The sequence below is a fragment of the Lagenorhynchus albirostris genome, chromosome 6 (assembly GCF_949774975.1).
Source record: "Lagenorhynchus albirostris chromosome 6, mLagAlb1.1, whole genome shotgun sequence".
Taxonomy (NCBI): domain Eukaryota; kingdom Metazoa; phylum Chordata; class Mammalia; order Artiodactyla; family Delphinidae; genus Lagenorhynchus; species Lagenorhynchus albirostris.
The window spans coordinates 91,549,661-91,576,862 of NC_083100.1; the positions used below are offsets into that span (position 1 = coordinate 91,549,661).

The 27,202-nt window shown below is 39.8% G+C and overlaps 1 protein-coding gene across 1 annotated transcript in view; it reads right to left on the minus strand.

Annotated features, from left to right (window-relative positions):
- Window positions 1-27,202, minus strand: part of THSD7B (thrombospondin type 1 domain containing 7B) — a 778,062-nt gene that overhangs the window by 20,833 nt on the left and 730,027 nt on the right. The window contains exons 19-24 of the mRNA XM_060152966.1: window positions 25,901-26,018; window positions 11,144-11,289; window positions 5,788-5,947; window positions 4,489-4,662; window positions 4,293-4,388; window positions 1,915-1,997 (exon numbers count right to left, since the gene is read on the minus strand). Coding sequence (XP_060008949.1) covers window positions 1,915-1,997; window positions 4,293-4,388; window positions 4,489-4,662; window positions 5,788-5,947; window positions 11,144-11,289; window positions 25,901-26,018 — 777 coding nt within the window. The remainder of the gene's footprint in view (window positions 1-1,914; window positions 1,998-4,292; window positions 4,389-4,488; window positions 4,663-5,787; window positions 5,948-11,143; window positions 11,290-25,900; window positions 26,019-27,202) is intronic.

The window sequence follows — 27,202 nt, forward strand, 5'->3', positions numbered from 1 at the left end:
TAATCCGAGTGTCACATCACATCATCACATTCCTAGTTGGCGTCATGACAATATGACCTTCATATTTGTGGATTCTTGGTAATTTTCATGTACAATAAACCTCTCCAAGAAACTGATTATGATAAAGTATAACGGACAAGGATTTCTATCTGTCTCTGGAAGTGAAACTGAAAATAACTGCTCTTCCTTCCTTCAGCAAACACAAAAGCAATAGAAAAGAACAGAAAATAAGCATATGATTATGAATCTCTATAACTCTGCTATTAGGGCTCCTCACATAAAACTATATCTGGAATTTTCTGAACAGCCTTAATAGCCACTCACATCAGTCCTTATGCATCAGCCAGATTTACTTAGGTCATCAACTCTTGAACACATGATTTTGAGGAGCAACAGATACTAAAACTAAAAATAGGGTACCACAATCTTCCACAAAAAGTAAAAGTCAGAGATTTCCCCGGTGGCGCAGTGGTTAAGAATCCGCCTGCCAATGCAGGGGACACGGGTTCGAGCCCTGATCCGGGAAGATCCCACATGCTGCAGAGCAACTAAGCCGGTGTGCCACAAGTACTGAGCCCACGCACTGCAACTACTGACACCCACGCGCCTAGAGCCCGTGCTCCGCAACCAGAGAAGCCAACGTAATGAGAATCCCACGCACTGCAATGAAGAGTAGCCCCCACTCACCGCAACTAGAGAAAGCCCGCGTGCAGCAACGAAGACCCAACGCAGCCATACATACATACATACATACATATTTATTTTTAAAGTAAAAGTCAGAAAAGCATATAATTAATAAATGCCTACAGTTTAGGTAGCACTCATATAATAATGCCAATTATTATAGTATTTCCAGTGGTTTTAATTGAAGACATTATTCAGTGTTCAATGGGGAGAACTAATTACGAAAAATTGGTATATGCTCAGCTATGAAAGCCATCTTTTCAAGATGCATCTCTATATAGTTTGAGTGAAAAGTTGTAACCAGTCACATGCCAAAGTTTCGAGGGAAACGGTAATTTATGTTTTATTAAAGAGGGTATCCAGAGAGTTGGAGGAAAGCCACACCTTCTACTTAGCAACAGCCTTAGCCCATGAAGTTGCTGCTGATCTCTTTTTTTCCAAACTGGAAGCTTGATCACTCACTTGCTTTTCTGTGGTAAAGAATTAACCTAACTTGAAGTAGAACAGCCATATTAACAGGATGGAGCGCTTGAATCATTTTTAACCAAATCATTTTTGGAAAGAACACACTATAAGAAGAAACTCGTTTCTTTGAAAGACAGGGCACACCTTTCTTCTATGCACACCGCACACAATGAGTGCCACTGTTGAGAATACATGGCACATTTTGCATTAATTCCTCAGCAGTGGTTGATGGGAATTAAGGCAGAGAAAGGGGAAGAAAAAGTTCTGCTTTAAAAAAATGTATACACACACACACATATAATTATTACCCATAACCACATATTCAGCTTATGTAAAATCAACTAAAATTTAGACACAGCACAGTAATCATAGTGTAATGAATTTTAATACATAATATTTAGCAAATATGAACATGCCCTTTTTAATATCTTTCAAAATAGTTTAGGTATATGAAAGGCTAAGAAGGAGGAAATAAATCAACTGAGAACACGTTGATAAATAGAGGATAAACAGAGCTAACATAGATTAGATATCTGAAAGACGGGGTCGGCTATAGGTGGATTTAGAGAAAAAAAGGCTGCTTTCTTGAACACATGCCCTGGAGAGAAATTCTTAATAGCTGTGATTACTCCTGCAAATGCCTCTCTGTGGTATCGTGGGCCCATGGAATTGCTACTTGGGCTGCAGGAGACTGGAAAACATCAGACAGCATACGTATAACACAGCGATTACCATGCTTGTCCAAGCCTCCAGCACATGACTCACCTGTGTACAGTAGGAGAAAGGTTTTCTGCAGGCCGGGTTACACTGCCGAATTGCAGCAGGGCGTGCCTGAGAGGAACAGCCTCCTACAAAGGAAATCCCACCGTCATTTACAGATTTTTCTATGATGAATACTCATTTCTTTTCCTCTCTGGCACTGGCTACCTTGTAACAGTATTATCTTTAAAAAATCTGTTTGCTGACAGTGTGGCCCAGTTTTATATGACTGATTACAGTACTCCAGGAAGGGCTGTTTGAGATGGGAAACTCTGCTACAGTAGAGAAGCTGTTTACAGTAGAGATTTTATACCTGTGCATTGGCAATGTGATTCTATCATATGGCCATGCTTGAGGGCAAAGCCTGTGCGTGTCAGGATCAGTAAAAGAATTGATGAAATCTCAAGTGAAGTTCAGGAGCAGAAAATATATATGCGTGAAGATCTTTCTACATATTTTTTTCCATCTCCCGCATACCCCAACTAGGCACTAGACCAATTCCCAATAACCAAACGGTAAAAGAATGCCACTAATCAATTCATGGGACCACAATATCAAACATTTTGGTAACATTTTAAATGTATTTCAACCCGAATACACACACACAGTCACATACACACTCCCACACCTATTTTTAACAGCAAATGTATACACTCCAGGAGGGATAATCATAGATCTGACATAGTACTTGCAGGTCCTTATTAAATATTTTTGAGTAAATGGATGGAATAATGTCTCTATAATCTGAAAATCACTGAATATTAGTCATGCCTTCCTGGATTCAAGGTACTAAGCAAAGGAGTTGGCATATTACTCAAGGGCAATATTTAAACTATATTTATATACTACTGGTTGCATTTATAGATTCTAGCCTCTGCATTACTGTAATTGTCAAACAATTATAGTTTATGATTTTGTAACTAGCGAAAAGCTTTGGGCTTAAGGCTGTGTAGGGAATAGATCTACATTTACCCTAAGAATGAAACAGCTAAACTCTCACTGTTACTTGAAAAAATAAAACAAATAATCCCCACAGGAAAAACAAAACAAAACAAAACAAAACAAACCACCACCAGGATCCGAAATGAGCAGGTAGGTGTGAAATTGATCATGTGGGTGTTCGTGCTGCCAACACAGCCCCGTTGCTGCCAACAGAGTTTGGAGGGGGTGTTTTGCACTCAAACCAGGGATCGCCACCATGCAGTGTGTGAACCCCATGGGGAGAGGATCTCCTGGGAGTCGGGAAGAACATGTTAGAATCTGTACAGTTTATCTAACATGTTAAATTTTAAGAATGAAATTAAGCTCTAATAATACTTAGCAGGTGACACTGGTAGCCTGAACTCATTCATCAGATGGCCCCGTGATGTACACTGGGCACTCCATACAGAGAATTTGATAGTGGAACCCTTACCAGTCCATTAACTCTCAGCATATTGCAGCGTGTGATGCTTTCTGTGTTCCTGGTTAGGTAGATTTACAGTATATTAAGTTTTAACAGTAACTTACAAAATGGACGAGCAGCTTCAAATAAATTATTGTATGGAAAAACTGTGGATTAAAGGGACAACCACTAATGCAAAAACAGGTAAACTAGAAAAAGGTGATGCTAACAATCTTGCTATTCCAATAGAAAAATCAAAATTCTCCTATTCTGATGAGCTCTTAGTCAGCCACAGGACTAAGTAAAAAGAATGACAATTTAATTTTCTTTGATAAGAAGGCATCAAAAAAAAGCCCTTAAAATGATTGAGAAGACCATTTGTAGCATCAAATTGCATTCACTGTCATAAATGAAGACACCTTCCCTCAATCTATAGTCAGATATTAAATAACAATCATGACTAACACATTGTTAAAAAGTGAAGCTTTCAGTACCTGAACATAAGCATCTATAATTTAAAGCAAAATGTTTTTTTACATCATTAATATATTTTAATTTTTATTATATCCTTATCAACCCTTTTAATTTCACTTTCTGTACATGTTTCATATCATGATACATTAGCACAGTAGTGAAGGCTTTTAGAATATGTTGAGATCTGTTCTCAAATACTTTTTACTGAAAAGGTACATCTTTAAAAATTTTAGAGACCATTGTTTTAAACTAACATCTGTCTCTTTCAGTCTTTGTCTCAGATCATGATATTTAAGGAAATTTTATTGTGTTTCAGCTTATTTCTTTAAGTTGTCTGATATATGGGACTTCAAACAGAAGTGTTTGCTTTCTAAGATGCAAAGGTCTAATGGCAACTTGTCGTGAAGCTCATCTGAGGCCACTGCCCAGTCCTCCTTTGCTTATAATTTGTACGCTAATTCTTCTCACCACCAGCAACACTCAGAGATCTTTTTGAAGTGCCCACGTGAACCTTAGGCAGGAATACCTGTGACGTTAATGCCATCTGAACGTTGGCACCATACAGTCCGTTCATTATTGTTCCAAAGACTTGCTTTCCATGTGTAGTGATAACATTTACCTCCTGCAAGTAAATATGAGAACAGCGGTTCTATTATACGTCACATCAAAGCAGAATAAGCATTGATCAATCAAGGCTAAGAGTTGAAAAGTGCTCTTGGTACCTGTACAAGGGCGTGTTTCTACAACCTGCTGGGGGCAACTGTCTTGGTTCTCAAAAGACTGAATTATAAATGTCCTTGACCTAGACTGGCGACCCATAGTCTCGAAGCTTCTTCCCTCGATGCATGTCAGTTCACACGTGCTCCACTCTGACCATTCCGTTAAATGGCAGTCTCCTGGAGGATTGCGCAGCACAGAGCAGAGGAAAGAACGTGAAAACTGGCCCTTAACACCATTTACATGCACAGGTTCACAGTGAGATTTGTGTGGGGGTGCAGTGATGGGGTGGGTTCCAGAAACTATGCATTCCACACTGATAAATTTTCTAATTAGAAAATACTAAGAATGAGGAAGTAATCTATAGTTTAATCTAGTTGAGCAAAAGAGCATCAAACACTAGACTACCATCATTTTGCTTCCAATCATGGCAGTTTTATCTAGAGAACACTGTGACTACTAGTGATAATAAAATTTTTAAAAGGAAGTGTAAAGATTACATCAACTCAGTTTTTAAAGAGCAGCGTAACATCATAAAATAGATGTTCACAGAAATCATATAAAGGGAATAAGTCAGTTACTGAAGTGGAATATCTTTGAACTTAAAGAATGTTTAATTTAATAATCTAAACATACACACATTTATGTGTATACATATATGTCCATATGTAGGTATGTGTTTTTACACACATATATGTTACATGCCATGTTATAAGGATATATAAGGATATATTAAGCCACCTTAAACTCATGTCATATAAGCTAAGCTGTGTTATTAGGATTAAGATAAACTCGTAAATCTTCTGTAACTAATAATGACCTTCACGATTACATAGAACTTGCCTGTTTAACAGAGTGTTTCTGTGCACTTATAGCCTTACTTGTCCCCACCCATGTCATCACCCAGGGGTTCATCCACTCATGGATTCCGTCAATATTTTTTGAGCGCTGGCCAATGTGCTAGGTGCTGTCAGGTCAGGTATTATTAACACATTTTCTAGATGAAGCAACCATTGCTCAAAGGGACCAGACTGTATGTCCCAGGTAAAACACCAGTGAAGTGATACTGACAAGATTTTAACTTAGCTCTTAAATTTCCAAGTCCAGTGCTTTTTCCCCCCCCTCTGGCCTACTTTGCCTCTGTTGAAGCTGTGAGGTATATTCCAAAGTGATAACCACAATGACAAATGAATGAAAGTTAGTTAAAAACTTCAACTTGGACGAGAGAGAACTCAGGAAATTAATAGAAAAAGAAATAAAAAGGTCACCGTGGAAGGCATTCCCGATCATTTAAAATTGCCTACCTGGGCAAGGCACAGAACATGGCTGCTTCAGGATGCCATCTTGAAAGGGCATCTCTCCACACAGTGCATTGTCTACAGGTACAGTCCAGTGAGCCATTGAACCACTGTGGACCACACAGGAGAGGCTGCGGGTCTGGACTCCTTCCCCACAGTCTCCACCCTGTCAGAGGAAAGGATGCTGTCAGCATTACCCAAATCACGATCATCTCAAAGTTTGGGCTCCTGCCATCTCTTGCTCAAAAAAACCCTAGTTGCATATTTCGGCAGCTTCCTCCTCTTGAGAGTTATCTTTCAGTTGTTGACAATAAGGCATCCCTGAGCAATTCTCCTAGAGCTGATAGAGCAACTAAAAGTACAAATGCAAATCTATGCCTTGGAACTTATGCACTCAGAATATGATGATTCATTTTGGAACTCAGCCAGGATTGACTGAAAGAGAAAAACAATACCTAATTTGTCTAGGTGTATGTGATAAGATGGCCTAGTCCATAATCACTCCCCCAAGAGAGCGTGTACAGCCACAGAGCATACGTTTCTCGTTTGCTTTGCTTGTTTTTCTTTTGTAGGGAATTCAGTAGTTTCTCACATGGATTAGGTGTGGGTTTCCAGTAAAACGCTGATTTTCTCTATTGCCACAAGAAGTTGTTTTCCCAGAATGCCTTCTTGTGCTGAATACTATTCTTTGAAGATATTTCATACAAGTCCCGCTTATATTATTCTTGGCGACTAGAAAAAAATTGTGCAGTGTCTCACAGAAACAGAAGTTTAGAATTGGAAGGCACTTAGTGGTTATCTAGTGCAACCGTCTGCCTGATGAAAGATTTCCTACCGTAACATTTTTAGCAGATACTCGTGAGATGAGTATTATCTCCTCCGTTTTAGTCAGGTGCTCATACTTCAAAAAAAGTCCACTGGCTATTTGGGTAACTGTAGAGGGGTAGCTCTGTTTTTGCATAAATGCCTTAGAAAACAGAGCCTAAGACAAAGCTTCTATACTAAGGAGGTGAAATCCCGGGATAGCAAGAGTGAGGGTGAAAGAGCCATCGCAGGTATGGAGGAAAAGGAAATATAAGGTAGTGTGTTGTCAAATGGCCTAAACTTCCGAGCAAACACAGCTGGTTTCTTGGTCAATCACATCTTCTAGACAGGCTGTAGGACCATCCATGAGGTGGGGAGGGAGGAAAAAGGGAGAGGCATTACATGCAGCTCCTCCTTGGATTCAGTCCTCACTGATCAACCTTCACCCCATGGAGTATTAACTCCTCTGTACTTCCAACGTATGTGACTCAGCTCCCACTAAGTCCAGAAATTGGTGGAAGAGCTAGAGCTTTCATGACTACTACTGGTATGGATGGAGAGAGAGAGAGAGAGAGAAGGAGAGAGAGGATGACCCTCTGCACGGGCTCTGTTGCTGCAGATAAGGATACTCCACGTTACAAATCATTATTAGGTGACGGTCAGACAACTGGGCTCTGTACTGGCAAACTGAGTTTCAGCTCCTTCTTATTTCCCACCCCCCTCCCACCCCAACAGAACCCAGAAACTGCACTGTTAGGCCTGGGAGCTTCTGTGGCCGTGGCAGCAGCAGGAGTGAAGAGGGACGGGGTGGGCAGCGAAAGCAGCCATGACGGTGCTTCTGGGCGTGCAGCAGGTGACCCAGGGGTTGACGGGCCTGCTGAGCACCTGCCAGGTCAAGGCACTGCGGCAGCGGCGGCTGAGCGTCAAGGGCAGGTTGTGGATGGACTGCCGGATGTGCAGGATGGTACAGGGTGGCTGCGGAGGAAAATTCTTTACACAAGGAAGTTCGGATTCAAAGCCACACTGGCAGAAAGGAAAAGGGGAGACTTGGAGGAGACTTTTCCTTTCCTCCTGAGTTGCAGCAACGTAGGGCCTGATGAAACTGAGTAGACACACACATAGGAACGACCACCTCCTTTTCTAGAGCCGTCTTAACAAGAATTGTGATTTGTTTATCTAACAAGGGCAAGCCCCGCGCTGGATCTATCAATACCTCATAGCTGCTCTAATCATCTCTACGGTCATTGTGAAATTGTTTAAAACAGGCACCCTAATTTTGAACCTAAGTGTGCTTTTTTTTGGAGGAGTAGAAGTTCAATATCAATTCACAGTATATTCATTCAAACCAAATGTTCTGGTAAATGTTCTCTCCCTAAAGTGGAAAATACCTAGTGTAAGTTAAATTTCTGTTTGGGGGAGGATTCTCTCTATCACTTATTATTCCAGATGATGGATCCATGGCAGAATTGTCTAAGGTGTATGTTTCGCTATAGAGTGTCAGAATTCGTGAACTTGGAGTCTGAAGATACTGCAGCACGTCTGAAATTTGAAGTTACTGCTCTCTGGAACCTCAGGTAACAAGGAGATGCAATTGATTAGAGCTTTGTTTGACATTCCAGGAGATGGGGTTTGCAGAAATGACAGGAAACAAGTCTACATCAGGGATCACTTTAAAAACCAAGACGAACAATAATATGCTCCTAGTATGTATCCACGATCAACCTTAATCTCATATCTTGACAACAACAGCTACTATATGAAGAGAAATCACCATCAGCATGATAGCTTCATTCATAAAGCAAGCATTCATTCAATCTCACGAGACTTCACACGCTAGGGCTTGAAAACAGAGCCAGGTTTCTTAGAACCAGATGGTCAACAGCAAGGTTTCTGTCACTGACTCTCTCCTGTCCAGATCATTAAGGGACTTTATACTCTGAATCGGCATCACCAGCTGTGGATCAGCAGATGGTGCTAATAATCATAATCAGAGCTGTAATCAAACCTGTAACAACAGCCTCAATTTATTCAGCTCTGAACTTACGTCAGATACTATGCTAAGCACTACCTATTAGTTTGTCTATCCCTACCAAAACCCCCTAGCAAAACAGCTACTCTTGCTACCCGCCATGATACACATAAGAAAACAGAGGTTTGGAGAGTTTGAGAACTTGACAAAAACTGCAGAGCGAGGAACTGGAAAAAGTTTTGACCAAAATGAGGCCCTGCTGGACTCCAGAGTCTGAGCTCCGAAACGGGTTTTGCAGCGTACGTGTGGATGCGTGGTATCAGCTGGGGAACTTGGAAAGGGTTAGGAAACCCTGAAAAAAATTGAAGCCTGAGGATAAAGATTTCCATTTGCAAATCCCTTTCCACATAAGGTGGAGGCAGGATTGGCATATCCACTGAGCCCTGTGCGAGCTCCTCTTATTAGGGTTCGGTACATTTGACGGCAATCGGCCACTTCAACATCTCTACCACCTCCAGTGAATGAGCTTTCAACCTGCATTTGGCAGGTCAGGATATTACAGAACGAGGAGAAGCAGGACAGCTGTGGGAGAAGTGCGCTTCCTTTGTGTGTGGAGGCCCACGTGTATTTTAATCAGGAATTCCCCAAACTCAGCTTACATAAATGTTTAAGAAAAGGCAACTCGCTGAAAAGATACTGTGTTAATTTACCTCACAAAGCATTCACAAGTAGGCTTTGAAGAGCGGGAGTACAGTTCAAACTCAGGAAAAACTCAACTCAGATATCATCAAGATTCACTTTCTCTTTTGCCTCTGCTTTTTAGTGTCACCTTCTTTGTTCTTCTTGCCTCTAAGTGACTAACTTTACCTACAAGGTGGGAAAATGTGGCAGCTAAGAGTTCCTGAAGGTAGTATCTTTGAACAGCTTCGATGCCATTCCAAATTCTTGGGGAAGAATGCTGACTGGCCTCCTTTGGGTAAGGTGCCCACACAGGAATAATTACTACAGACTTGGTTTTTGAGAGCTTTGCCTGGATTGAGTCCAACTCCAGTTGCCTCCCGACTGGAAGTGTCAGTGAGGGAATAACCTCATCTAGAAATCTGAGACACTTCTCAAATTTCTAGATACACCTGCTCTCGTGGTCTCCAGGGCCTCTGTGCCCAGGTATCTCCAATAGATGCCACAACGCCCCCTCTCTATCCCCACCAGCACTGCTACAGAGAATGTTCGCAACCCACCACTCTGGCCCCTGTGGTTCTGGCTAAAGCTCAATACGTGACAGCAAACTGAAACATTACATTCGACATTTCCCCTTAATGTTCCTATGGGACAAATCGGCAGACATGTCTATTAAAAAAAAAAAGGTTCCTGATACCTGAGAAGGTAAAAGGGAAAGTACAAAAGAACATGTGAGGTACAGTAGCAGTTGTATGGCTGGTAAGACATGGAGTGTGGAGTTTGTCCCCCATCCTTCCCCTCCTCTTCCTGTGTTTTCTCTCCCTTCCCCTGCAATAGGTTCCTGAATTATTTGAATTTATTTTCTCTACTTTCTCAACAATTATCAGGAGAAATCTTCCTTCCATTTTCTTAATTGTAATTCCAAGCAGCACTTAAAAAATTGCTGAAGGTTCAGGAAAGAGGGTTTTAGACTAAGTAGACAAAGTATTCATATTTAAAGCTATTAGGTTACTAGTTAATTAATTAGCATGGTTACCTTATTTTCTGTAAAAAGGAGACTGAACAAATGTACCCCGCATTTTTGTTCCTCTGGGACTTATTAAAATACATGGGCATTTAACTTCTGCAAGATAATAATACTGCATGACAATGTCATCCTGACAGGAACGCTAAACATCTCCATGAGAATACTCTGCAGATTTCTTAATGCATAAGCAAAATTATTGTTACCTAATTAAAATCTGCTTTGGAATATGAACTGAAGGATAAACCAGTAAAATAAGAATAGAGAAAATCAACGTGCTTTTTCCTATACAAGAAGCCAGAGAGAAAAATGCCGTAGAGGATCTTTGCTGACCCAGCAAAAGTTCTGGGTATGTGATATATTATGATGTTACTAGGCATTTATATGTCAGGTCAATAAAAAGCAATCATTGAGGAAAATGTAGTAACCTTGGTTCGTGTAATAATGTTAAAATATAACTTTCATACACTTTTGGTTTTCTGCCCACATGCAAGATTTTGTCTAAGCCTAAAAGTGCTTTTTTAGGAAATAGAGTCTACAGCAAGCTGTGCATTTCCATAGCATCAGGGTTTTGCCTAATTGCATAATGCTTTGATATTTCCAACAAGCCAAGAAGACAGAGAATTTTTGAGGATGCCAAAGAGATTGGAAGTCCCCTGAACCAGCTTATTATAAACAGTGCCTAATGAACGGCTATTTATTTTCCTAGCAATATCACTCTGTGTGAGGTTAAGTCATTTGGTTCTTTTTTCCATGTTCTCCATTGCATAAAAATACACCATGCCAGGCCCCTGGTATTGTGAAATTTGTTCCATCAGCACATAGGTTTGACTAGACAAGTGCTTTGGACATACTGAGAAGCATTTCTCTGTCATTCCATGACCTACCTCCAATTTACATGCAGACCAGTTGCTGAGGACCCAGCTGTAGCAGGGGGTCACTGGGCAGGTTTTATGCTGGGTAAGCTCTGTGGGGCATGGCCGTCCTTCTCCTTGGGTTGGCATAATGATAAATCGAGTCCGGCTCATTCGACCTAAAATGATAAGGAAGATGTCAGCTTTTCCCTTAGAGTTTGGCTTGGAAAGGGAATTAAAGGACAGAATGTTGCCTTACATACAAAAGGCTTCATTAAAACACACTGAACTTTGTCATGTCCAGGTTTCAGTTTTCCTGCCATTTTAATTGAGGTTTCTATGGAGACACAAGTTATCTGAGGTGTGCATAACGCTTAAGGATCTGAAATTCTGTCTGTCTTCTACTTTAGCCGGCTTAAGTCCAAACTCTGTATTGTTGCCAAATAGACTGATCCCCATAAACACTGGCTGAATGTTAACAAATATTTATCTATTAAGTTTTAAAATAATCCAAGCATCCTGCCTTGGGCTAGGGATATAGTGGTGAAAACGCCAGATGTACCTTCTACCTTCACAGACTTTATATTCCATGCTAGGATTACAAATATTAAACAAAAATAGAGTTGTATCTTCTTTGTTAGGTTCTAAATCAGAAAGTAAGGTAAAAATGGCATATAATCCAAATTACCCTGGAAAATTCCCTAGGAAGGTGCCACCCTGAGGTTCCAATAGTGTCCCTCCATTAATTCAACATGGCCAATTTTCCTAGATTTTAGGACCAATTTCTTTTTTCACTGAGTACAAGATAAAATTGTTGACTTGTGTGAAGAAGCCATGTTGTTTGAAACACATATGTTCAAATGCTGGTACTCCATTTCCTAATGAAAGGAAATTGGTTAATAAGAATAGTTCAAGAAAGAGTAGGGCTCCCATGTCATCTTATACCCACCCCTAGGCATCAGGTCATAAGCTCATTAAGTGGAAGAGTGGATGGAATTTAAGTGTCTTTGTTTCTCTCTCTTGCTCTCCCTCCTGCTCCCTCTTGTCCTTGGTCCTTTTTTACTGATGAGGTATGATGTGCATATAGTTTCATTACTATTAGCTATCTGTGAATTATCTGTGAATCCATGCCCTTCCATTGGTGTTATAAAGTTAATTATCTAATTGTATCTGTGATAAATGTTAAAGGAAAAACAGAAGGTTCTATGAGAGCATGTTACGGGGATGCCGCCCAGTCTGGGAAGGAATCAGTTGAGCAGTTGAGCTTTAAGCAGAAATCTGAAGGAGCAGAACAGGTTTGAGGGCCTGACAGGCCAGTGTGGCTGGACAGAAAGAGCTAAGAAGAGAATAGGTTGAGGGAATACTGTTAAAGCTATTAAAAGTGGGGTCTTTTAGTTGATGTCAAAGATTCGACATTTACCTCTTAAGAGAAATGGAAAGAGAGTGATGACTTCACTTCTGCATAGAATTCACTTGAAAACCTTGGCTAAGAATTCCCACATGCCCTCAAGTTCAGGGAGAAGTAAGGGTAACTCACACCTTCAGTGAACTAAACCTCTTAGTGACCACCAGAATATTATCATAGATTTGGTGGTAAACTAATTCTCTCTGAGAAGACCCTTTAGGAAAGCTAGGAAGTTCCAGTCATTGGATTCTAAATTCCCTGAGGCCTGGGATTCTGTCCCTAACATGGTACTCCATATATATTAAACACTAATTGAATATTTGTTTAATTCATATTTTTATAAATTGTCTATATGATATTATCTGGTATCTGAAAATGTGTGATGATATATCACCGTAATTATTTGGAAGATACCATGTGGTAAGCAATTTTCTAAATACTTTAAATATACTGACTCACTGAATAATCATAACAACCCCGGAGGAAAATGCTATTATTTTTCCATATTATAGATAACACAGGCTTTGCGAATAACAGAATCTACCCATTCTGCCCCCTGGGCACTGAAGAGAACATATGCTTTGGACAGATGTTCCTTCCCAGCGCCACGCAAATCAAATCATACAGGTTGGACGTCACCTTATTCATATGAAACACTGTCCCTGCTTGACGAACACATGTGGCTCAAGATTTCACATTAATTCTTGTTTAAATACTCTTCAGTTTTATGATAATCTTTATGTTTATTCTCTTGAACTAAGTATCTATTACCCGAATGTCATTATCATTGCACTCTGTTCTCTATCCATCTATGTAAGAATAATGACAATGTAGTATCACTTTTATCACAGCTAAAGAGGTTCTATTTCATTAAAACCAGATAACTTCAAGCTTGTTCTTGAATTGATGGCATGCATCATGGCCATTACTTTAGGACTATTTTATTTATTTCCATTAAAGTGACAGATATTTTCTGCTGGACATCAAGATGGGGGGGAACCTAATGAAGTCAATGGAAAATAAAAATGATGCCATTACGTTTTGAAATAATGAAGTCTTACAACCACTCATTGAAAGCACATCTATATATTTCTCTGCCTTTTGCTATCCAAACACCAAGATACGATTTTCAAACGATGTCAGCTTCTATCGAGAAGCATATAATCATGCTACATTTTGAAGTATATTATCATGTTTAATTGGCTAATATTAAAGTTCGTAAGAAAAATATTGCTCATGAAGGCACGAGGGTATAAAAGGTACCTACTGCACCTCAAGTTTCTTTGGGTTACTTGATATCTTTTAATAAGTTCCTTTTTCTAAGTCAGGGGTATTTGGCTGTATAAATTAAATAATCAGAGAACGTATCCCTTAAATTAGGCACTTTCCCCACAATTCCTGAAGTTGTAAATATAAAATCTAGCTACATGGAATACAGATGGTATAGAAAAGGAGGCCCACCATTTCCAATGGTCCCGGGAATTCTAAACATCACACTGGATGTAATATTCAACCTTGCACCTATCTCTCGGCAGTAATTATTCTATTATAAAAGGGACCTCTAACGGCAGGAGACTTAAGGTATTGTTTTGTGACAGTGACTTTTCATGAGAGGAGAAAGCAGGGGAGGATGTGGGCAAATGAAAGATATTTAAAGTTATGATCTGATATAGAATATGAGAAAAAGAACATTTTAAAATAGCTGATGAATGGCGCAAAGAAACCTGGACTTGGCATCAAAATTCTCTAGTTGGAAACAGTTCTCTCAAATTAACAGCTAGTAAATGATGTGACTGTATGAAAGTACTTTAACTCCTCTGAGCATAAATTTCCTCTCCTGTAAAATAAAATTAAGTATACGGAGAGTCATTATCTGAGGATAATTCATGCTGAGGAAAATGCCACTTAAAAATGAATGTATTTCAAATAGGAATTCAATTATTTTTAATAAATAATGAAAAATGTCTAAATGGGACTTTTTCTGCAAGTAAAAAGTATGCAAGTGGGTTTATTTTATCTAATATCAACTACCATGCAGGTAATTGCAACTATGCAGTTATTATTAGGACAAAGAATAAATCAACCATTGATATTTTTTACATAATTTTATGATGACCCTATGAAAGTTTTATTCTATTGTGACTGGCTTTTGCAGTTTCATCATAGAATCTTTGTTATTTGAGTCACTTTTCATCCGTTTTTCTCAAAAGCTCCGCTTAATCTTTGGTGTACAGATTGCTCCATTTTGTGCCCCTTTTTTGTGGGTAAACATTCCATTTGCAGCTAGAGATGGACCAACAAATACCTTGATGCAATGACAGGGCATGTGCGTTAATCCAGGAGACTCGTTGACTGGGGGACGGCTTTATAAGTGGTCAGTTCAACAGCAAATATTTTGATAGTACGAGGGGTTCTGCTTCCTATAGATCTCACAATTATGCTGATTCAGGTGAAGAATACTGAGATGATGAGGACTCCTTGGACTAATCTCATGTTGCATATGAATTTAAAAATACCATATATGAACTACCTTAACAACATAACTAAAATAGAGTAGGTGCTGGCTAAATCTTAATATTTTTAATCATTTATTTTGACAACTACTATTTCATATCAATTCCTAGACCTGGCCCTGGAACAAACCTGTAATGGGTGTATAAAGCATGCTACTTGTACTCTATTGGGCTTTTTCACATTAAATGCACACAGCTACGAAGTCCATAATGATTTAGCCTGGTCCCACCCAACCTCTTACACCCTAGCCTACACTCCTTTTGCCCTCAGAGTAAGAGTGAAGGTGGCTGCCGTCCACATCCTCATGCTTCCAATCTAAGAATAAGAGAAATTTCTTGGACGCTCTCCAGACAACTCGTTTGGGTTTATGAATCTATTTGAAACCTGAATTCAATAGTTGATATAGACAATATGTTTAATGGGTAATACCAATGAGATACAGAAACTGATTCTCTTATTCATCTGCACTTCAGGCTATAAAAGAGAGAAAAGTACTAGCTCCAAAATGTTTCCACTTGAATAAAAACCCAGATTACAGTAGGTTAAGTTTGCTAGCAATTCTCTCTGAAACTTTTCCTCCCCTCCCTTTAGGAATATTGGGAACTCATTACAAGCAACAGTGATACTAGGCCTACTGTTAAATTAGCAATAATTTCTGGCATTGAAGGAAAAAGGATTGCATGGTAAGACTTCCGGAAGAAAATAGATAGTGGGGCACACTAGTCGTAACACACAAACACACACCCCCAAAGAAAGGCCAATACTGGTATCTGCATACAGGTTTAAAGCATATTGGACCAGATCACACTCCCATTGAACTCAGCAGCGGTCAGGCTTCACTCTGAGGTTCCACTGACAAAGGGGATGTGGGAAATTTTAAGCAGTAAAAAAAAAAAACCCTCAAAACTCGTTACATAGGGCTTCCCTGGTGGCACAGTGGTTGGGAGTCCGCCTGCCGATGCAGGGGACACGGGTTCGTGCCCCGGTCCGGGAAGATCCCACATGCCGCGGAGTGGCTGGGCCCGTGAGCCATGGCCGCTGAGCCTACGCGTCCAGAGCCTGTGCTCCGCAGCGGGAGAGGCCACAGCAGTGAGAGGCCCGCGCACCGCAAAAAAACCCCAAAACAACAAAAAACTCTTTATATGTTTGTCAATGTATACATTCATAAAAAAGAGATGGAGTCAAACACAATGGTTCTCTGTTCTGACCATACACTCAGATCCAGGGACCCAGTCACCAACACTGTTACAGTGATAGTTGATATCTTTTAATAGGTTCCATTGTAACACTGTTACAGTGTTACAACTACACAATGGTTCTTCTGTGGTCCTGACAGATGCTCATTGAATTAACTGAAAATCATGGTTTTGATAGCTCTGGACAATTTGAATACGACCCAGGCAAGGCACACAATGCAAAGTACGTTTGAATGGGAAATTGGAAAAGGAAATATAAGAATAGAGCAATGACGAACTTACCTGTTTAATCTTAAATAGTTCATTAAATATCTGAGCAATTTATATGAACATACCTATAAACTCCAACGTACCGTAGCCATGTAAATACGAAGACAGTAGTATATGAAGTCACTTTGAGCTTACAGAATGTTATTTGAATATTACTATTACTGGTTTGCTTTCCACCTGGGAACTATTTTTTTTTTAACATGAGTTATATTTTCAAGGCATGTGCGCAACCGTTGGCAGGGAATGGTCTTCCTGAGCTGACATCTGTAAGGGCTGGCCAACCTACACCACAAAGAATGATGTTCAGTGTCACTAACCTCAAGGTGATGATGGTCCTTCCTGATATGCACCAAAAAATTAGGTTACTGAATAAAATGTTTCCACTTTTAAGTATTTGCTACTTTGAATTTACTCTTAAGCCTTTGGTGGCTGCTACCCAGTATTAGTCAGTGGAAAATACTAGCAGATTACAAAATAAATGAAAACAGAAGCAAAGGGATACTAACAACCACCTCGTTAATAGCTGGTCAGGTCAATCTGTTAATCAATTTTCATCACATATGTCTCTGTGGTTAAGGCAATTTATTGTATAATACCTTGTGTCATTATAAAAGTATTCCTCATTATGGAGGGAGGGTCTAAATTAATTGAGTGAATACAATGTTCTAGGATATAGAGACGATATAGCATAGTCTTGCTTAGTTCTGTTCCCTTCCTTATCCTGCTTTCTTTGTTTTCTTTCCCCTGAGAGCACCTGTTCTCCCCACCCGCCTCAAATCTATCGCTTCACTTCCTATGTGATAAACTGAAGCCCAGAGAAATTAAATAATTTTTGCAAAGTCACACAGCTAGAAGGATGGGAACAAAAATTGCTTGTACTCCAAAAGCATCTGCTTTCCAACAAATCTCACCTGGTCCAAGTCAGGTATCAGATGCTATGCTGAGGTCATTAGGCCACTTGAACAAGTTTGAGAAGTACACTTAGGCCTCCCCTCTGCAATAAATGGGTTACCTGTATTCATACAGTTCGTATTTTCCTTTAGAAGAAACTACTTACAATTATGGTATTAACACCTTACTCTGTGATAACTCTTTACTTGCTTTGGGGTACTTGTCAGAGTAAATTTCTGAAAGCAGAAGTAAGTTAGATTGTCTATAAAATGCTCAGTTAATTTCATGCAGTTCTTTATGCTGGACATCTGGTTTTTACTTCTCTTAACACACATCATCTGGAATTTTTATCCAAGTTTATTTTTTAAGTGCCAAGTTTGTTGTAAATATACAGCCTGGATTGACATGGATTGGGGACCAAGGTTATTTTCTAATATAACGGAGTGGAGAAAAACTACGATCTCGATCTGCAGCCTCAAGATAGATCTTCAGCATGTGTTTGGCATTGCTGAAGATGGAAGGTGCAGTAGTGATTCTGCCTTCAGAGCTACAGTCCATGAGTTTCCCCTACAGAGGGACTCCTTGGCTTGTGTAAAAATGGCTTCAGGCATCCATACACCTTTCATCATAGAGAACACTCAAGTTAGGCAAGGCAAAGAGTCCATAAGTTTTTCAGAGTAAAATAGATGAGCCCCAGCCATAACCATCTATTTGGGGGTGGGGTTAGCGAAGTAAGGAAGTAACAAGACCACAGTTTTAGAGGTCAAGATAGACCGTGGTATCACGGGAGTGAGATAGGTCTTTTAAAGGCAGAAGATTAGGCACCGTTGCCTTTGCTTGGAGATAGAGCTCCAGATTTCTCTGTGACAGTGCGTATGCATTCTAGCTGCTTATTTTCAGTTCTGTTCCCAAGAATCACGTTTCAGACCCATTAAGAGGTATCAACACTTGACAGACCACTGTAAGTATACAGCAGAAATACCCCCAATGAGGCTCTCTCCATGAGATGCAAGATGACAAAGTCACAGAGAGCGATTTTAGCAATCCTGGAGCTATTCTATCAGTCTCACACATTCCCTATCTGGAAGACTGGCTCCCTGCAGCTATATTCCAATTAGATGGAAGAGATAATAATATGCAACACTGCTAATTATGAGACAAGTATACATTTAGGAGGCTTAAAATTCAGAGAGACTTAAAGCCCTCACTGCCCTTTATGTTCCAATCTGAGATCCATTTCCTCTGCTTATTCTTAAATACACCTAAAAATTATGAGAATTTTTATAAAGTGACATAGCACCCCACCCAGGACCAAGCACATAACATGAACATTTACATATACAGTGTCAGATGTAAAGGGGCACACAGTGGAGAAAATGGGGCTTAGAAGACACCTGAACTTGGGTTCAAATCTTTCCTCTACAACTGACAAGCTGTGTGACCTTGAACAGGGTACTTAATTGCCTGTCCCCATACCTGTAAAGTTATGCCTATAATTTCAGACTACTCTTGTAAAGAGCTAAAATACTCCTGGTACCAATAATTGTGCCTTTGACCAATAGATATTAAAAAGTAATTATTCTAATATTTCGTCTTTTTACCGATAAAAGATAGTGGAATAAAAGGCTGGCTCAGTCTTACAACTGGCCATTGGAAAAGCCAGCTTTAAAACTGGATATTCTTCTCTAGTCTCTCTTTTTTCCCATTCTACAATTCAGCTGCTTGTTCTCTGTTATAGGAACTAATTACTTGATATAGTCAATAAGTTTGAGCTGTTATAACTATTGGACTGTGTGTGATCAAGGATATGACACTGATCATGTTTTATTCAGACACAAACTGAAGGTTACTGGCTTGCCTTTTAAAATCTTTAAACAAAAAGAGAAAGAAAAAAGCTGGAAAGCACAAACTTGTGGTGCTTTGGAGTTAATACAAAATTATTATTTTCATTACGGACTAGAGTGGACAGAAAAATCATATGCCATCTGTGAAACACAAGAGGCAGGCTGGATTACATAGTATAGAAAAATATTATAAACTCATACACCCTGAATTAAAAAATATGAAAGAGGAACAAATCATAATCTGGGATTAACGACCTTCTTGGAACGTTTTGCTTAAATAATAATTATGAATAATTCATGATATGCTAAATTTAGGGAGTTCTACATTCCACTGAACTGATGAAAATTCAACAGACAAAGATCATGACTAATCCAAATATTAAGCTCTTCTATTACATGCTTTGATCTTTGAAATCTATCTAAAAAGATCCCTTAGTGGAAGTCTAGAATCAGTCTCTCTTTAATGTGAAATAAATTGGATTCAAGCTGTTCTAACCTTGAAATCTTTAACACAATTAGAAAGTATATGCCAAGCATCGGGTGTACATTAAAGAGACAACCCAGACGCTTGGAAATAAAAAAGAGCTCCCTTCAAAGTTTCCCCTCAGATCAATATAGTTCTGTGGGTTTGATGGGGAAGTGTGGCTATGGGGGAAGCATCCAGGACACCCAGCTTGCCAGGATTTGCCCGACAGCCCGGTGATTTCCTAAACGGAGACAACGGTGTGCAGTTTGCTCTTGGTAAAGAAGTCAGCGGAGAGCCGCAGGTGCTGAAGTCAGACTCCCCTGCAACTTGCTTGCGCGCTTTCATGTGGCTAAATAAACTCTGTCTCCTCTTGTGGTCCCTGCCCCATTGCCGTCACCACTTGGAAAAAAGAAAGCAGCTAGTACAAAAGACAGCTGCGGGCCGCATAGCACAGGGAGATCAACTTGGTGCTTTGTGACCACCTAGAGGGGTGGGATAGGGAGGGTGGGAGGGAGACGCAAGAGGGAAGAGATATGGGGATATGTGTGTGTGTATAGCTGATTCACTTTGTTGTAAAGCGGAGGCTAACACACCATTGTAAAGCAATTATACTCCAATAAAGATGTTAAAAAAAAAGAACAATAAAAGGTGGCAAACTTATATTAATATAAACTGACTATGGAAAGGCCCTAAATAAATATATTCTGAATTGGAAAAATAAAATAAAATAAAGTGATTATTGAAAAAAAATTTAAAAGGACAGCTGCGGGCACACCGTTTTAGAAGAGACAAGGCGCAGATGTTTTTCAAGGGTAGTTTCCAACCTTTTCGGCGCCAGAGTTTGGTCTCTTTTAAGAAACAAGTTCATCTGTGCCACACATTGCTGCATTTGATTATTTGCTGTTTGTCTGTCACTTTTAGCTTGTGCTGCATGAGGATTAAGGCATGATTTAAATGCAGAGTTGTCTCATTTTGGAAACAGTACTATCTGCCAAGGGGCTGGTGATCAGAAAAGAGAGGTGCTGGAAGAGTACTGATAGTTTGAGGGCTGGTAGAATAGAATAGAATAGAATAGAATAGAATAGAATAGAATAGAATAGAGCAGAACAGAACCACAAAGGCTGTCTCCGCAGTGTCCTGACGGTAGCTGCCTAAAAATTCAAGGACTATGTGTCCTATTCTTTGTACTGGTCATTTTATTTATTTTTTTAAAGATGAAGATTGGGCACAAATATAATTTATAAATAGTCCTTTTTATATTTTTGTTTGTAGGTTCTGATATAGAGCCTTGAATGCAACAGGTAGTCAAAAACTGCCTGTGAGATTGAACCCTGAGAAGCCTAGTAAAGAAAACGCCAGTTACAAGAACTACGGCACCTTGTCATTCAATTCTGACATAAATATCACCTCCCCAGTGGCCTCTCTTCCCACATCCCTCACTCCCCTGCAAGACACTTGTTATTGTCCATCACATAACTTGTTTTTTGTTTTGACACAGCACTCATCAGTGTCTGTTACTTTTGTGTGTATTCACTTGTCTATTTGCCGTCTCCCTGTCTTGTCATCACCATCTAGTTTCCTGCTAGAATGTTAGTTTTATGAAGTCAGGGGACTTTGTTTGCCTGGGATCTTATCCTTTCTATACATGGTGTATCCTCAGCTCCTGGGAGAATGCCTGGCTTTGGGGAAACTTCCAGTGAGTATTTGTGAAATATATGAGTAAATGTCTCTACAGCCCTGACTTAAGAATAGAAGTCAAAATAGCAGGATGACCATATAATGTATTTTCTGCACTGCCACTTTTGACAATGAAAGAATGCACCAACAGGTGTCAGGATAAGGATAACAGATGTAAACTTTATAAATCCTGGTTCAATATATAAAGGGAAAATGGAATACATATACATTTAGATTCCTGGAAGGTTTGCCAGGAGTATCAGGATTATGGAATATTTTTTAAAAGGCATTATTACATCTTAATTCAGGAGATCAAGGCATCTAAAGGTCAAGAAAGGATTCTCAAGAACTTATCCTAGCAGACCCTTAGAAGCTAGCTAGAAGTGATTTATAACTAGTGCTATATTTATGTGCCAATGGAAACTATCAAATGACTTCCAAGTGCTTTACACAATTCGATTTCTCTACGTAGTTAACATCCCTTCTTTAGTCCTTCTGTGCGTTAGGTCACACGATGAAATTTTCGATCCTTTGTCTTTGTTTATTATTCTAAGGATTAGAAAAGGTGAATTTAAGTTCAAACTCTAATTGCCTAGAAATCTCTAATAGTGGGATTCAGATTTGGAAAGTAATTTTCCTTGTTTGTTTTTGTTTTTCAAGTAGACTAAGGAGGTCTCATGAGCCCACAGCACTAACAGAACTGCTTGAAAAATTAAAGTCCTATTTTATAATACTAAACTTACAATTGGGGGGTCTCAGTTTCAAAGGTAGTGTATTAGCATAACATGGAGATCTGTTACGTTTCACTGACTTTGTACAGTGGCAGAATTAGGATATTTGGGGCAAAAATAATGATAAACAGATCTTCTGTCTCCTTGCATTGAACACATTCTTGAGTAATGATACTGGACTTGTGAGTTTAATTAGAGAGAGAGGAAAATAGCCCCTGGCAGGGGTTGGCTGCCTTTGGGCTTACGATCCAGTCTGCAAGCTTTTCCCCTTCAAACTTTCCCCTATAGTCCAGAACCACCTGGGCAGTGACAAACGTTAACTGAGATTTCCCCCATGTGCCAGGTACTGTGCTTCATGGGAACTAGAGAGGTTCACCCATGAAGAACCCAAACAAGGTCACTGATTCCTTAGACAGAAAGATATTAAAATTGATTCAGGGACTTCCCTGGTGGTCCAGTGGGTAAGACTCCACACTCCCAATCCCCGGTTGGGGAACTAGATACTTGCATGCATGCCGCAACAAAGATCCCGTGTGCCGCAACTATGACCCGGTGCAGACTAAAATAAATAAATAAATAAATAAATAAATAAATAAATAAATAAATAAATAATTTTTTTTTAAAAAATGCCATTTGAAACATTGTAAATGTTCATTGTAATATATCTATCTTGACATGGTGACAAAATAAAAATTATAAAAAAAACTGATTCAATTTATACATAATTTAAGTATTAGAAGGTGATAGTGGGGGTGATGGTGAGATATTCCACGGGAGGCAAGGAATCAAGGTGGAAGGAAGCATACACTCAAGATCGTGACTGAAATATACTATATCACAGCAGAGACATCCAACATGATAGTGGAGGGTGATGGGGATAGAGAGGCAGGCATGCGGGAGATCCTGCAGGTCCTCGTGGACCATGCTCACAATACAGGACTTCATCCCTTCTCTACTTTTCCATGCTACCCTTTACGGCTGTTCTCATGGCCGTAGGAGAGTCACACCTCCTAGCAGAGGCCCATGAGGACAAGACTGCAGTGCTTCTGGCTGTGGGATAACCAGGGTAGCTCACACTGGACAGGGAAGCAACCAGTTATTCACATCACTGATGCAAATAACACCTCTAGTTTAATGAACTCATCTACATGTAATATTACCTATTTGTTTACTGCGTACTGTCCCTCAACTGGATTGTAAGCAACGTGAGAAGAGGGAAATTGTCTTCCCGCCCCCCTCACTGCTTCATGTCCAACACATTGTACTATGACTGGCACATTAGTATTTGTTTAATGGATAAATGACTCTTAAGTCAATAGGAAAACAACTGTTCCGATTTGCATTTTCAAAATATTACTTAGGCTGTGATTTTAATGTATGGACTTTGAGTGGGGTAAACGGACGAGATGTGAGAGTGGACCATGAGAGGAACTGAGTCTATGGGAAAACCTTTACAAGACCCTAGGGAGTCTCTGATAACACTTTCCTGCTGGTGCGTAGGAAGGTGGAGATGGAAATTAACACATAATAAATACCAATGCTGTGTCAGGTACTGTGCTAGACGCCTACATATACTTCATAGCATTTAATTCTCAAACCCCAAACAAAGCCTCTAACATGTGCATGAATTCCATTTTAGAGATGAAGAAGCTGAGACTCAGGGTAAGTCATTTGCCTAAAGAGCTGCAATTTGAAACTCGATTTACCCAACTTTAAAGTTGATGCCCAGCTGGAAACTATACATGCTGCCCAATCAGAATATTTGAGAAACTAATATAGGTCAATCAATCACTGAAATCTTGGTCCTAAGATTTGCCATTTGGTTTCCTGAGGTGCTTTGCAGGCTCTCGATTGTGCAGGAAATGGCATGCTGTTATTTCTGGACATTGTGATTCCCAGATTTTCCTTTTGAGTGATGCTCTTTATGGAAATAAATTTCAGCTTCCTTAGCTGTGTTTTTCTAAGGCATATCCTGAGTACTGTTGTCAGCTCTGCCCTCTCCAGGATCTTAGAGTTGACTTCGCAGGTGAGCCCCTTTTCCTGCTACATCCTGCGTTTGCTCCTCAGACAATCCCAACTAAGGCAGAGAATTAGCGATAGCCCCAGTATGCTCATTTGTGAATAGCTTAGAAATGAGCCCATATCCTAGTTCCAGTGGTCCAGTCACAGAGCTTCTAAAAACCTCCTTCCAAATATCTTTGTTTGGTGATCAGATCCAGGTCTTTTAACCCCTTTCCCCATCAGATTCCATGATTCCTCCAACATGCAATTCTTCTTCCCTCTTCCTCCCCTACTTAATGACTAACCATATTGCAGGATTTTCCCTAGGTCCCTATTCCAAATTTCTGACATTTACCTTGTGATAAACTGTAACTCTTTTTCAGGATGAGAACCCTATCCTGAACCACAGCTCTGTGCTTGCCTGTTATGCTCTCCTTGTTCTCTTTACATGGACACATGTTTTGGTCCCTACTTTAGCCTGACGGCTGGAGTGCCATCTATGGCTGCCATTTGCCTAGCTCGCGAGTATCAGCTGAATTCCTTGCCATTGTTCATTATTTACCCAGGAATTTATAGTATTAATAGCTATCTGTTCAGCAAAGATTTATACTCCCTTTCCTCCACAGGAACTGTTTCCTCCATAACACTGTTGCTAAGAAGCGACTCGCCATCCAGAAACTACATTTCCTACTCTGCTGTCTTGCACTGAGCTGGAGAAGTGCAACCAAATTTTATCCGATGGAATATAGATAGTAGAGATATACGCAACTTCCAATCTGGTCCATAAAAACCTCCACAGGACGAGCTGGATAGCACCCTCCAGAGAAACTTGATTATGTTTAAGCGGTAAGGCCTCCATCAAGCTGTGTCCATGGTTGACTTCGTGCAGCAGAAACTACCCCTTCCTTTATGGGAGTGAAAAATTAGTTTCTAACCTATGACAGGAAGCCACTGTGACTGGGGGGGTTTACCTGATACAGGAACTAATTTTACTTATAGGATACATCTTCTTCTAAAAGCCACAGAGGCTAACATTTTTTGAATTGGTTGAACTTAGGACCTTTAAAATAAACACCATCCCATGGGGTCAGTGGCCCCTCTGCGGTCTGTTACTGTTACTAGGCCAGTTCTTCACCCTCTGCCTCATTATAAAGGACTGATACTACTCAGCCAGAAAAAAAGAACGAAATAATGCCATTTGCAGCAACGTGGATGCAACTAGAGATTATCATGCTAAGTGAAGTAAGTCAGACAGAGAAAGACAAATACCATCTGGAATCTAAAATATGGCACAAATGAACCTATCGATGAAACAGAAACAGACTCACAGACATAGAGAACAGACTTGTGGTTGGTTGCCAAGGGGGAAGGGTGTGAGGGAGGGAAGGTCTGGGAGTTTGGGATGAGCAGATGTAAACTAATATATAGGAAGGATAAACAGCAGGTCCTACTGTGTAGCATGAGGAACTATAGGCAATATCCTGTGATAAACCATAATGGAAAAGAATATTAAAAAAAAAGAACGTCTACTATGTGTATAACTGAGTCACTTTGCTGACAGCAGAGACTGGCACAGTATTATAAGTCTACTATACTTCAACAACAAAAAAGAAACATTAAAAAATAAAAAAGGACTGATAGGAGGCCAGGCTCGTTCCCTCTGCTCCCCTGGGTCAGCCTCATGTGATGTCCAGCTTGGCCAACATGCCTTATCCCGTGTGTCAAGCTATGGCATACGGAGAGATACTTAAAGACTAAAATGTTTTGTGGGAACCAACACAGGGAAGCCATATACCTCCATGGCCACAAGTCTGTGAGCACTCTGTCCAAGCCGTCCACCCCGAGAGCTGACAGTTGACCACGCATTCCACCAGGCAGTGAAGGCTCATCCTCTGGGGCTTCTCCAAGTTATGCTGCAGATGGGAGGGAAATGTGATTGTACTGGAGAATTCACAGCAACATCCAATCAAATCACTATCCTTTTATGGGATAATAATCTTTATTCTATGAGAATAATCTTTCTACATTTTTGTGGGGAAAAATACCCTGGCTTGTAGAAACTGATGGCAAGCCTAGAAAATGATGGTCCTTACTTCACGAAATGGAAACTTGTCAGCCCCAATTTTTTTTTGATAAAATCCTCAACTTTAGAAGTAGATTGGCAGTTAAGGTACCGGGAAAGCAGGCAGTTATGTGACACAGAGATCTGTCCTGTCACTCAGCCAGCAAGGAACCAGGAGGATGCCTCACTGTTAAATCTAGGCTCCTTGCCCTCTAGATGGGCCAACAGTACATAGAGAGCTCAAATTAATAGCTACCTAGGCTAAAATAATAAATAGAAAAAGAATAAAACTCAAATCTACAAACCATCTAAAGTTTGTAAAAAAAGACCAATTAGCTAAAAACAATCACGGTCTTAATCAAGGGAAAAGTTGATGATACTGTTTCTTTTCCTCTTATCCTCTCTGAAATCCACATCTAGGCAAAATTACACATTTTCTAATGGCCAAGGTAGAAGAGGTCTTAGTGAAAGAATAAATCATCCAAGAAACACAGAAAGAATAATAAAAAAATTCTGTTTTAGGAATCACACACTGTGTGATTGGAGAAAATGGTAACACGCAATACAAGTTAAATATTAGCAATGTCCACACTGAGATAAAATTAATGATTATAGCATGATTACTTGCTAAGTGGGCAAAAGAGAAATGACCACATGGGATCTATGACCCATTTGAGATATATAGGTATTCTAGTTAGGTTAATTTGGGACTTTAACGTTCTTTAAATATTTGCTGGATATATGGGAATTTAGAAAGCAGAGAAACTGATTTTTCTATTAATGAATAGTTTATATCGCTCTTTGTATCAAAAGGAAAGATTTAATGTACACTAAATGTAAGATTTTCACTTATTTGGAGTCGTTGTAGATTGGTGATTTATTTGTCTTGAAGTAGACAACATCTTGAGAGGGAGATGAAATTAAACAAAATGTTAAAATAAATCACTGACACTTGGTAGACGGAACTCTGCCCTGTATTAGCCAGTCTCAGCATTTCATTAAATGGGATGTTCAGTTTCAGATGGTCTAGTCTCA